This window comes from Tyto alba, unplaced genomic scaffold (genome assembly GCF_018691265.1).
Source record: "Tyto alba isolate M040663 unplaced genomic scaffold, T.alba_DEE_v4.0 Super-Scaffold_38, whole genome shotgun sequence".
In the NCBI taxonomy this organism is placed as follows: domain Eukaryota; kingdom Metazoa; phylum Chordata; class Aves; order Strigiformes; family Tytonidae; genus Tyto; species Tyto alba.
This window is the reverse complement of record NW_024881313.1, coordinates 38,366,186-38,379,560: the sequence shown is the minus strand read 5'-3', so window position 1 is coordinate 38,379,560 and position 13,375 is coordinate 38,366,186. Positions and strand designations below refer to the sequence as shown.

The 13,375-nt window shown below is 43.6% G+C and overlaps 1 protein-coding gene across 3 annotated transcripts in view; it reads left to right on the top strand.

Annotated features, from left to right (window-relative positions):
• Nucleotides 1-12,972, top strand: part of CCDC13 (coiled-coil domain containing 13) — a 34,982-nt gene extending 22,010 nt beyond the window's left edge. For 2 of the 3 annotated variants that reach the window (XM_033011630.2, XM_042801897.1), the window contains 5 exons: nt 1,506-1,589; nt 2,408-2,536; nt 5,421-5,575; nt 9,570-9,684; nt 10,220-12,972. In XM_033011630.2, the coding sequence (XP_032867521.2) occupies nt 1,506-1,589; nt 2,408-2,536; nt 5,421-5,575; nt 9,570-9,684; nt 10,220-10,379 (643 nt within the window). In that variant the 3' untranslated portion in view covers nt 10,380-12,972. The remainder of the gene's footprint in view (nt 1-1,505; nt 1,590-2,407; nt 2,537-5,420; nt 5,576-9,569; nt 9,685-10,219) is intronic. The other variant, XM_042801898.1, reaches the window with a different exon arrangement.
• Nucleotides 12,973-13,375: the final 403 nt, after the last annotated feature.

The window sequence follows — 13,375 nt, the reverse complement described above, 5'->3', positions numbered from 1 at the left end:
TAGCCTACATCTAAGAAATCTACAAAATCTAAGAAAAGTTCTTCTCAGTGTTTTCATGTTAGGGTTAAAATGTCCTTAATTTGGAAGTTTCCACATCTCCACTGTTATGCCCTTCTCACTGACTTTATTCTCTCACTCCTAACTCTGCAGAAGTTGTGTTCTCACGGAGCAAATCTATATTTTATCCACTTTTTTTACTTCATATGTCCACTGATGGTAGGCAGGAAGGCAAGCAGGAAAATGAGGTTGGGTAATGGCTTTGTAGAAGCCACTAAGTGCAATGCATAAATTATTGCTTGTATACCATAGCTCTGTCATGAAAATAGCTGACATGTCAGGTGGGCAGTGAACGACTCTAAGAACTGCAAGAGCCGTTAATAACTTGGTCAGCAGGGCTCACTCATTCCATTAACTTTAATATGCTGATGAACTCTCTATTCCATTTTACTTTAGTGAATCATCTTTTCCTATCAGGAAAGATGAAATGAAAAATGCTATATATAGGAACTAAAGCCCCTTGGAGATGTTGAAGTAAAAATCTGCATTGTTAGACTGGGCCACTTCTGTCATTATCAAACTTATCTTGATTTTAGGATTAACCACTCCTATCCTAGAAGGCAGCTCTGCTTGTTCCACAATATTAAGGCTTTATCCTCTGTTAGCTGCAGCCTAAAGACAAGGAAACATGGGCTAAATCTATAGGGACTTTCCTCTAGGCAGCGGAGCTCAAATTCAGAAAACAAACACACACTAGAATTTCATGTCCCAGGCACACGTATCACTATGGATAAAACTCATCCAGACTGGGAGTGATACTCTAGTGTCATCAGTGGCTCCTCCTCTTACAACAGTAAGCCTGACAGATCTTCCTGAGGGTCCCCACAAAGTAAAAGGGTTCAGAAAACTGTACGAAGTATATTTTTGAAGGGCATTTGGAAATAAAAGTTACATGCCCGGTTGCAGAACAGGGGTTCTGTTGGTTGTGAAAGCATGCAACGTGCAAACACCATCCAACAGGCAGAGTAACCCGTGCTTGTCTCTCACCCGAGGGGGTGAAGGTGTAAGATGAGAGTGCTCGGGTGCAAGGCAGTGCCTGCGAGGAGACAGAGCAGCAGTGGCTGCTTGTGTGGCTGCGTGCTCAGCTTGAGCCAAGCAGGGTCGAGAGCTATTCCCACTCTCGAGGTGCTGTGTGGCTGCTCTGTGACGTGGAGCTCTGCAGCGCTGGTCTAAAGCGCCACCAAAATATCCCCCAGAAGCACAGAGATCAAACACCGAGCTATAGTTTTTGCACACTGGAGACACAAGGTGTTTTTGCAACGTGTTTTGGAGTCGGGGAGCAAGCTGAGCTATTGTGCATGCAGGGCCTGTGTGATACCCTCGTAGGAGGCTCTGGGAGCCTTTACCCTACAAGGCAGCAATAAACAAAGACGTTGGAAAATTATGGGAGTTCTTGGAGGACTGCCCTCTGTAGCTCTCGGTGCTTAACAAAGCTTTCTTCCTCTCAGCACAGTGTCCAAGATGGGCCATACTCTTGTAGAGTCAGCAGCTACTGAGCCTTCTCTTCTCAGTAATAACATCACACCTGGAAGGTATGTATATAAACCTTACCATAAAAAAGGGAGGTTTCCTGCCACGCTCCACAAGCTGCTGGCAAGCCTTATCCTTGTCTGCCTTGTTTCTGTAACAAAGAGCTTCTTTCGCCATCCTTTCTACCTGATCCTGCCCCAGAGCTCTGACACAGGCTCTAGCATCTTCTTGCTATCTTAATTGTTTAACTGACAACTAGTTTTACACCCCATAAATCCCGTTTTTCCCTTTTCACTCCCAACCACCAAGATTTCGCTTGCTTTTCGCTCTAAAGGAGATCTTCGTAAATACTCTGCGGAGAGGTCAGAGAAGTAATGAAGTACATAATAATGGGTTACATGGGAAAACAGCCCCTTCCTTTCATCACATATTAGGCACAAGAACAGCCATTGTACTAATGCTGCCTGAAGCCTTTCAGTAGGAGAAAATCAATAGCATGCCGTTTAATAGCTTAGCGTAGCACTTTGGAGAATCCACACATAGGCTTCTTTTACTTTGGCAGCAGCAATGGCAGGAGAGTCAGTGATAGTGAATTGATCAGAGGTGGAAGTTTGTTTTCAGGAGTGGTGGGAAGGGAAAACATCCTTGCGAAGGAAAAGACCTTTATAATGAAACTCATGGTGGCTTTATTTCCAAATATTTCCATTCCATTTATTGCAGAATAGAGACTGATGCTGGGGGGAGGCAGTGAGCCTGGCTCTGCGTTCTGGCTTAGTCTTCAGACAAGTGTATTTTGATATGTTTTTCAAATCCTGTCTTTGTTTCATTTCTTTCATTTGTGAAACGGGAAACAGACTCTCTACGCTTCTGCTGCTTTTAGGTTTGCTGGCACTGACAGCCCGGATTTGAAAGTGCTGCAGACACAGATCACAGAGCACAGGGCACTCTGCCAGGCTGCTGAAGTGGAGAGAGACAGGCTCCTGGAACTGGTCACTGTGCTGCAGAAAAGGTAGCGGCTGATTCTGCCAGTATCCTTTGTGGGCTGCTGCGATTAAGGAGCGCTTGAGACGTGTGAGAGTCTGTAGCATGCAGTACAGTACGCCATACGCTGCCAGCGTGCTCCTTTCCTTAAATAGGGGCTTTTAAATTTTTTCTGCTCAATTTCCCTGCCTGGTTGATGATTCATTTTTTTTTTTTTTATTATTATTCTTTTAGAACAAAGGATAGGAAAAATGGAATCATCTTAAAGCTTGCTGCACCTAGATAAAACTAGAATTCGTGTATTTATATGTGTGGTGTTATTTAGGCAGCAATATTATTCATCAGTAAAAAATACTGTAATTACTGTTATAATCTGACTTCTGTTTCAGAAGCTTTTCACATTCTTTTAAGTTTCACGGTAGCCTCTTTTAAATTAATTTCTTCTGGTTTAACTGATGCATAGCAGTGATTTTTTCTTTTTTCTATTATTCAGTTCAACTTAAGATGATGTAAAAAGCTAGCTATGTTTTAAGAAGGCAGGAGAAGCAAAGTCTTTCCTCTTTAGATACCTTTTAGCTACTGCTTTTTTTTCCCCACTTAGAGAACATATATGGAGCACCTCCCCTGTGCGGTCAGGCTGAGAGAGTTGGGGGGGTTCAGCCTGGAGAAGAGAAGGCTCCGGGGAGCCCTTCGAGCGGCCTCCCAGGGCTTAAAGGGGGGACAGGAAAGGTGGGGAGGGACTCTGGGTCAGGGGGTGGGGGTAGGACGAGGGGTGACAGGTTTAAACTGACAGAGGGCAGATTTAGATGAGATGCAAGGCAGAAATTCTTCCCTGTGCGGGGGGTGAGGCGCTGGCCCAGGGTGCCCAGAGCAGCTGTGGCTGCCCCCTCCCTGGAAGGGTTCAAGGCCAGGTTGGACGGGGCTGGGAGCCCCCTGGGCTGGGGGAAGGGGGCCCTGCCCGTGGTGAAGGGGTTGGAGCTGGGTGATCTATAAGGTCCCTTCCAGTCCAAACCATTCTAGGATTCTGTGATGATTCGATTCCCAAATCTGTATTCCATCTTGTGGGAAGATATATTTTTTTCCGTATGCTTTTGAATACAGTAGACACTATTTGCTTGCTTGCTTTATTTTACACTAGTTGTCATTTCTCACTTGTTTAACTTCTGTCCCGTACAATTAATCTCGGTTAGAAAAATACATTTTTTTGTAATGTGGTAAAGGTGTCATCCCTTGTCCTCTTAAGGGCTAAATCCTGCAAATACACACTGGAGAAATTTTATTCATGTTTGTAAGCCCAGTGACTTTAATAGAGCTGTGCAATTAGATAAGGATGGAGGTGTGAGTGATAGCTGAAATGGGGCCATCACAAATATGGGATAATGAAGAGCATGGAGTCAATGAAATGCAGTTGCTTGTAAAATGTACCATAGACTGATGATTCAGCAGCTCCACACTTATCACACAGTTATCAAGAGCTCCTGCAGGTAAACTAATTTTTGCGAGATTGTGTGCAATAACTCTTGGAAGACCTTGGGATAATACAACATCCAGTCATATTTCAACATAAATATATGTAAAAAAATCAGGCATTCTTCCCCTTGCCTTCCCCTGTTGGAGTGTGGGTCAGCAAAGCTCAAGTAATACCTATAATGCTTAAGTCAAGAGAAGAGCACTGGGAATGGTTACGAGTGGGATTTTTCTACAGCAGAATTCTGCCAGAATTTAGGACTGTGTTTCACAATCACTTACTGAGGAGCAGAAGACGCTCTGTCGTAAACAGTTTATAGATTTGGGCCCTGCTGGCAGAAGGGGAAGAGCTAGAGAAACGTTTCAGTTTAAGTTATTCATATTGGCAGAAGATTTAATAAAAACCATCCAGTCTTGTCGGTTTTCCTTCACTGTTTGTCTAACATGGATGTTAGGGGAACACCTGGTCAAATGAAAGATTAGTGAATTCAGAACCACTGAGAGAAATATAATTTCTCATAGCATGTCGCCAACCTGGTAATTCACTGCCACAGGAGGTCAGAGTCTTGCCTGTAAGCTAGATTTTTAAGACAGTGATATAATTTTATTGTAGTTGTAATATTTTTTTAGTTATGCCAGCTAGAAGGGAAGTAAGACTAATCAAGTCTCTTGGTTCAGGGAATAATCAGTTATCACCTGTGGGGTCAAGAAGGAAATTCTTTTATCCTACACTATACAATACATTGATTCAATTCAGGTTTCTCTCTAGCTTTAAGCTCCTTTAAATCATTTGGTCTCAGGCGCTGCCCCACCTGAGATGCACCACTGACTGCATCTGTGGGTGCACGTCATATTTTGTAGCTAATTTTCTAAGATGTTGTGCAGGGTGAATAGAGAGGCACTTTGCTCTTCTGTTCTGTACCACGGAGCGAACTATCACTTTCTATTCACTCTCTAATGGCCAAGTTTATTAAAAGCAACATCAAGTTTCTTTTCTTTCTTGCAGATAACTGACACAAGACAGCTAAATGCTAGACAGTGTTTTTATAAACTATTTTCCTTCCAAATTTTCCCAGTGCATTTAAAAAATTCTTCTTTTATTCTTGAAATAAAAGACCTCTCCTCAGCAATCTGCAGCTTGCCTGTCCATCTGAGTGCTAAATTCACACAAGTAGCCAGTGTTAAGGGATCTAGGCAACCTCCATTAATGAACCCGTTATTTCCAACTGTACTCATTAGTTAATTCTGTTTTGCAAATTTGGAGGATGTCATCTGGAACAATTGCACTGGAATTTCTGCCTTTGGATGCGTGGAAAATTCTCCTTTTCCCTCTGTTGGGACCTATACAGCATAAAGCAGGATTCAGCATCAAGGCTGACTGATCCTTGATAGTCATGACATAAACAAGCTGAACTGCCTTTTTTTTTTTTTTTTTTGCCTACCAGAGTGGAGGAAGGTGGCAATAAAGTCTTAGAAGCTGAGAAGAGGCTTCAGGAAGAGCGGCGGCGATGTGTCATTGTGGAACAGCAGCTTGAAAAACTGCAAATGGATCCAGGGAGGAACACAGGCGCACAGAAACTTCCCCTGAGGAGCAAAACAGGTGAGGTCGAGCACTTATTTACAGCTGTGTCCCCCGTCCCACCTCTGTGGTTAATTGACAGCAACAACATTTGAACTCTTATCTATCAAACCTGCACGAGTGCTTGACCTTACGCGCGATTATTTGGACCTACTCAGACCAGTGGACCAGTACAGAAGGTGAAATCCTGGCCGCGCTTAATTCAAGAGGATTTTGCCACAGGTTTGAAGTGGGACCAAGACTTTTGCAGTGTGTTATTTTCATAGGATGACAGTCCACAGAAAAAACTTGACACTGCTCTATGTTGCCACCATGGCCACTGCTGTGTCCCCTTTGCACTTCTGCCTGAGAGATTCATCTGAAGGTTAAGAACAGAATTAAAGGACGCATCCCAATTTAAGGCCTGTCAGTGCCTATGAAAAACTATTGCTGGTGATGAAGTAATTAGATCTAGTGTAATTTATTATCCCATGAACATGATAATCTCCTGCTATAAATATGAAAGCCTCACTAGCATAGTTAAAGGAGAAGAATTCATGGTGGATGTTAAAATTTTATTTCCCTGATCAGATCCTTTTATGGCTTAAGGACTCCGATCCTGTAAAGTGTCTAAACCAATAAAATGGCACATATTCTTAAGGAAACTTTTCCAGTGGTTTCCCTTTTTATATGTATTTTCATAAAGTAAAACAATTTTAAATGCCAGGATATGAACAGTAGGAACGGGAGTTTCAGTTTGGCAAACATCAGGCTGAGTCACGGTGGTTCGAGAGGTGACAAGCCTCATCACAGACCTTGTACAAGCTCTTGGCTTGCCCCACGCTGAAACGCATGATCTTGGGCTGCAGGGGGACTGCCCTGCAGCTCAGCAGACGCGTGGCGTGGCTTTCCATCATGACTCCAGTCAGCACTACGGTGCGTCTTAATGCTGCTCACCACCTTAGAGCTGACTTGTACTGAGCCCTCTGACCTGTATAAGCAGTCACCTCCTTTTCCACCCGCACTGGTGTCTTGTTTCTCCTTAGGCATGGGTCAGACTGAGGTAAGAAACGCTGCTCTAACTGCATTGCATTTCTTTGCATCTCCCATCGTAGCGCTCTTGGTCGTGTGCGTGTTTGGCAGTAAGTTCTCTCTGGAGCAGGACCGTGGTGCAAGAAATCACATGTTGTGGTTCACTATGATCTCGATTCGTACAGGAGAGGTGGGGTCTCCAGTGTAACGTCTGCACGGTGGTCAGGACCTCACGGGAAGCACTGCCATTTACCCATCCAGCATACAGAGAGAATTAGGTATACGGGAACAGAACGCCTTTATCCTGAATGAGGACTGAATGATTGCTTCAAACCTACTCCACTCTGTAAAATATGGATCCGTTCCTTAGAGCAGAACTGTTGGGTCCTTAGAAAGGGCTCCAACCAACACTGACTCATTCTCCTGTGTTTTTCTGCAAGCATTGATTTTTAGAGCTGTCTTACCTGTATTGACCGAGAGCCTGACAGCAGAAAAAATAGTGCAGAGAAACTTAAATCCTAATAGAAACCTAGAGCTTAGAAACAAAATGCTGCAGCCTTTGGCCTTTAGGATATAGGGCATTCATCTTGATATGAGAGCAGTGCTGGACCTCACAGAAGTGCTTTATGAATGCCCTTTATGAGTCCAAGGAGGGTTTGGAGGTGAGAGGGTTTAGGAGCCCTCATGGTTCTGCAGATGCCCAGGGGAAGAAATCAGGGTGTGTGTAGGGACAGATAATCACCAGGTGAGAGTTGTGGGAACACAGCTGACTCTGTGCCTCAGTGTGGGAGCATTTTGATGCTGTCTTCTAGAGGAGAATTTAACTGAATTTTTGAGTGCTCAGACTTTTATACAACCTGGTAGCGTAAAGTGTTGATGTGTTGTTCTGTAATCATACGTGTGCTCTAGTTAGATTTCCCTTGCAACCTCAGAGAGATGCAGTGATAAACTCTCCAGGTCCTGAGACATTTTGGTCAAGTTGTTATGCTGTAGTAACGATTTGGTAACTCACCTCTGGGAGAGCGGCATTTCATAGCTGGCTGAAGCAGGTTCTTCTTAGGAGTGTGAGAGGTTCCTTCTTACTCAATACTTAGTCCATTAGTCCTGTCTGCTTAAGGACTAAAAGCAAATGTAGAAAAGGATTGGCAGTGAGACTAAGAAGAAGAAATCCTCTCTAAGTCCATAAGATGAGTAGGTCACAATCTATTTCACCACCCTTCTTTGAAGAGAGCTCGGCCCCTTGTGATGTGCCCAAACTCTCTGGAGTTTGTACAAGAAACAAGTCTACAAGTCTGTAATATACCTCTTCAGCAGAGCATGTAGGTTATCTAAATGCTTTCATGCTAGATAGTTGAGGAAATAAGAAGGAATTAAAAGCTTGAATATAAAATAGAGACTAGAGAACCCGCTAATTAACATATTATTTTCTTTTCTTTCTCAAAGTGCAAAATTGGAGAGAGCTGATCTAATTGCTAATCTAATGTTTCTAGTCTCTTCAATTCAAGAGAAGTAGATAATGATGCTGAGTAGCTAGAAACAACCCAGTTGTGTTTTAAAATTATTCATGCTTTTCATTTTTTTTTTTCCTGTCTTATCCATATTTCAAATTAGCAAAAATAATCCCAGAGGAGAATAGGTAAGTAACAGCAGGTTTTCCTCAGCCCTGCAAAACACAGCCTCAAGATCAAAAGCATCTCTTGGTTATACAACATTGCCTTTTCTTCTCATATGTTTTTTTTTTCAGAGTCCAACACTCTCTGACCAGATTCTATTAGATATTCCACACGAGGAGGATTTGGTGTTTGAATAACAAATTTACTTATTTGAAGATATTTGACGTTATGCGTGATTTTAATTTGGAAAAGTGATACAGCAATGTACTGAAATCACAAAACAAGCACAATCTAGTAATTGCTATGTGCAGTTGAATCACGACACAAATATGATTTTGGGCCTAGATGCTCCCTGTCATGACGCTGGGTGACCCCAGCTGCTGGGAAGGAATACATGGGTTGAAGCCAGCTCAAGCCTGTTGTTTTCTTCAGCATTCATTTTGCTGTTTTTTTCATTTTTTGTACTGTGTTGGGCTGGACCACATATACGCTTCCCTCCTGTTGGTCTGGCTGGCTCCAAGTAGGTAGTACTTTCTAACGATTATTTTAGAGAAGGCCATTTACATATATTCAACTGATTCAGCTGTTTTTCTACAGCAAAGACCACCCTCCAGTCCCCTGGGTGTTGGGATAAGTTCAGCATCCTCTACAATAGCTGTGGTCACTTCCTACATTCCTTTCTGAGCTTCTTGAGCACGTCATCCTTGCCTGTCTCTGAGCCTTCTTCCATTGTAGGGATTTACTGGTCAGTCCGCTTTTGGGTTTGCCAATCCCAGTAGTAAATTTGAATTATATTTTCTCCATAACCCTGAAAAAAGTTTCTGTGTTCCTTTGAAATCACAGCAGCAATGCTGCATGTTTTGGGTAGGCCTTTAATTAGGAAAGCATTCCTGATTTAGAACCTTAGTTTGAAGTACCTTTTTAAGGGCTTTCTTGCGTTTAACCTATGTTGTGTTTATGCTGAGAATCAGAGGGCTTTACAAAAGCTGTTTCGGTGTGTGCCACACACAGACGTTATCACAGTCATTCAGGAAGCAACAGTTGCCATAATCTATGAATGAGAAGATAAAAATCAAAATAATATTTTTCAGCTGTTTCTATCACCTATTGTTTTGGCCACTTAAATATTTTGGATTTTGTTTTTCTTCTCTAAATAGATAGGCATGCATATTACTGCATTTAGCCCAAAAATGAAAGCTCATCGTGTTTTAATTTTGCTAAAAGGAGATTAAAAGACTGTCCTATATAGTTACAGTGTCTTCATGGATATATGTGAAACTGAACAGACTCCTTAGAATTTATTCACTATTTCCTGAGATTTACTCAGCGTGCTACCAAGTGAAAATGGTTGCTTGTTTTACTAAAACGCCGTTTTGTGATCAAATCTACAGGCCAGCCTGTGAGTCACTCAAGACGCACCTTGAATCTGAGCGATAGGAAGGAGCTCTCGGCAGCCCAGCTCTCCAGGTTGCCTCTGGAACTGCAGATAGAGGAGCTGAGCACAAGGTATGGTTTCCCTTCCTCCACGCTGTGTTACTCGCAATAGCTAAAACTCATTCCTGTCCTTTTAGCAGGGATATTCCCTGCACCTGCTCCTCAGAAGATAAAACCTAGCAAGCTCTGTAGAAATCACAGATCCTCTGGTTTGAGCTTGTCTATGTCATTCTTACACAAATTTCCTAATAAATATACAGATGTCCAGAAAAGTTAAGCTAATGCAAATGTTAAGTAACACAAAAGATGTGCAAGGAAGACACCTTTTTTTTTCTTCTTCTTCTTTCCTTATGAATCAATGCTTATTAGCAAAAATAAAATTTAAATCTTTAACAAAAGAGATCTGAAAAGTATCTCGGTCATCTAATACTCTTCTCTATCTTATAAAAAGAAGGAACAAGTGTTAAGTCTGCTCTTTCTCACGCCTGTCATAAAATTACCAGAGAGCATGCGTTTCAGTGTTCTCTTCCCCTGAGCTGAAGCACTGTTCTAACTTGCTTTGAAGCTCCTCAGTTCACATCAAAGTTTTGCTTTTGTTTCCTCGTAGGCTTGTGATGCAGCTGGATGAGAATGAAGCTCTGAAGGCCACTTTGGAGACTACTGTGAGAAAGAAAGAGGAAGACTTTAAACTGTATCAAGACACAATGGACCAAGTGAAGGATATCTTTTTACAGGCCATTCAGCAGCAGAAACAGGAGAAGAGTTAAACAAGATATTCATAGTTCTTTGGACTGCAAAGCAGGGAGGGAGCCCAGGCATCGTGCCCACGAATTGAAATGCAGCAGCAGTGTAGTTTTGCAGCCTCAGATCATGTCATTTCTTTAGCACTTGCAGAAGAGGATGAGAAATGGAGATGAAATACAAAAAGAGTGAAGGTTTTGCGTGTCAGCAAATCCTGTCTGTAAGAGTTGGAGAGCAGCTGGCTCTCAGACTGCACATGCTGGAGGTTGGTGCAGTTTAGGAAGCTGCAATTCTGCAGTGTGACTTTGGGCAAAACCTCCCTAGTTTCAACAGCATTTTCCTCAAGAGGGCTCGATATTCAATATGTTGCTGCCTTTATCAGATCATAAAGGAATTTTCTATACAGAAGTTATGCCAGCTCCTTTCCAAAGTCCTGCCAGGAACAAACACGGTTCTGTTTTTATCAGCACACTGATACCTGTCTGTCTCAGACTTTACTGTAGTACCTAAGTGCTGAGGGAGTGGATTAGCCTGGCCTGTGAATATCTGCAAATTAACTTTTGGGGGGGGGCTCCACTCACCATTCCAACCTTTTTCTTTGCTCGAACGTATTGACAGCAGAGTTTTCTGAAACTCAGTGGAATTTCCACTGAAGGTAAACCGTGCAGATTAACCCTGCAGTCAGTCAGACCTACCTTAAATTCAGCTCATTCCATATGAAACTTGCCATCCAGGTTATGAATTCCCTACTTCTGGATCTCTGCATTCATCCAGCAGGCAGGTCTTGTTCTCGCTAGGAAGAAATGCTAAGAAAATGCAGGCAGGTCCTGACTGCGGTGGTGGAGGGACTTGTGGAGATGCTGAAACCCCTTGCATCTCTGTCCTTTTCTCTTGCAGCATGGTGAGAACACCAAGCGCAAGCTAATAAGGCATTAACATGCAGCCTGCCAGCAGCGAGCTAGCCTTGGGGATTACAAGCAAATGGAGAGCTAGTTATTTCTGTATAGTGCTGCTTTGTTTCTCTGTTGAAAGTCTTGAAAGCTCTTCTTTTCCTGCTTTGCTTTGTCAGCCTCTTTTTGTGAGCGTGAGGTTTGTCAGACTTTAACCCCAGCCACCACCAGCCTCTTTTCGTGAGCGTGGAGTTTGTCAGAATTTAACCCCAGCCACCACCAGCCTCTTTTCGTGAGCGTGGAGTTTGTCAGACTTTAACCCCAGCCACCACCAGCCTCTTTTCGTGAGCGTGGAGTTTGTCAGACTTTAACCCCAGCCACCACCAGCCTCTTTTCGTGAGCGTGGAGTTTGTCAGACTTTAACCCCAGCCACCACCAGCCTCTTTTCGTGAGCGTGGAGTTTGTCAGAATTTAACCCCAGCCACCACCAGCGCAAAGCGGATTTTCGGACAGGCAAGGCGCTGCCCCCTTCCCCAGAACGGGGATTTGTGCTGCGATAAGGCAGAGGGAAAAAGAGAGCAGAGCAGGAGTTACTCCAGATGCGGTGAGGGTGCTGCCATCCCTGTCTTTTTTCCTGCTTAGGTTCAGAGGTGTCTCTCTTCAAACAGTTCACGGGGTCCCTGATGGAGGAGGCCGCTAGCCAAGAAGCAGCTCAGCGCCTGAGAGTTAACCCTCCCTGTACCTGCGAGCCCTGCTCTGCTCCCCCAGTGCTGGCCGATAGCTCAGCAAAGCTGTCAGGTGCCTCTCTCATGGAACCAAAATGGTTCATTGCCAAATTCCTCCTGCTCACCCTGCCGGTAGCAGCAGAGGAAAAGGCATTTTACAACCCGTAATCCTCTCCTCCCAACAACCCAAGGAATCATAAATCCTGGCTCGAGAGACAGACGCAGTCTCATTCAGAGCCGCAGTTTGTTCCTGGTCAACTCCATCCTGATGATTATGTAGCAGGGGGTAGAACAAGCAGACCAAATAGAAGAAATTACCCCATCCCCAATAGATATTTTCAGGACCTGAAAGAGCGAGGGGATCACTCTGAAAAGCTGCCCGAGCTGTGGCGAGAGGTGTGGAGATTTTGCCGTGCAGTGGCTGCTAAATTCGGGCTGGTAGCTTGCAGCTGGAGATTCTGATTTTGCTTACACAGAAGTGTGAATCGATAATATTTTCATGTAAGTGCCAGAGAGGGAGTCTGCTGTCCTTTCTAATACACAGTCAGCATTTGTTCCCCGTCCCGTGACAAAGCGGTGAGGATTGTACCACTCTCCAGCAAAATGGCTCTGAATCGTTCCATGAAACACAGATCAGAAACTGGGAGTGATATATGTTACAGAACACATACGGCTCGCTAGCACATGGTGCAAACCTCTTCTCAAGTGCTGCAACACTCATTTCTTTAAACATATGCTTGTTTGGGGTTGCAATGAAGCATTTTCTCTCTTTTTTTTTTTTTTTTTTTTTTTGCACAAACTCTCACAGAGCAACACCAGATGCCTTGACAAAAAAGGAACTATAGTTTATTTAGAGAGCCTGTACCTGCAAGTAACTGTTCCTCATGGAAATGTGCAGCCTGTCTCTCGTCACAGAGCAGTGACGGGGTCTGAACACAGGCCAAATTGTCAAGGTCTTCCCAGTTTTCACCTTGGTTTTGAAATAAATTCCCTCTGCACTTCCACAGAGTGACCTGCCTTCGAATTCTCCCCGTGCTGACTCTTGCAGCAACTGCTTCCCATTTTTTCAAGCTATGAGACCGGTTTTCTTGCAGTGCATGTTGTTTTGTTGCTGAATGTAAGAAACCCTGACAGATCTTGGAAGCAGCAGCCCCAGTTCAGCTGCCTGCAGCAGCCCCATATCCCTCAACCCACCACTCAGAGAATAAAACCAGTGAAAATAATTTTCTCACTACCTGCAAAAACCCCATACTGCTGATCCTTAGCCACAGAATCTCTCCAGCACGCTAGATGTGCTCTGTGAGCTACAATATTTCTTTTAGGGATGGAGCTGGGCTTGATCTGAAACCTCTGCAACCCCCTGCTTTCCTTGGATGTTTGTCCTTGCGGATAATTACCAGCCCATTA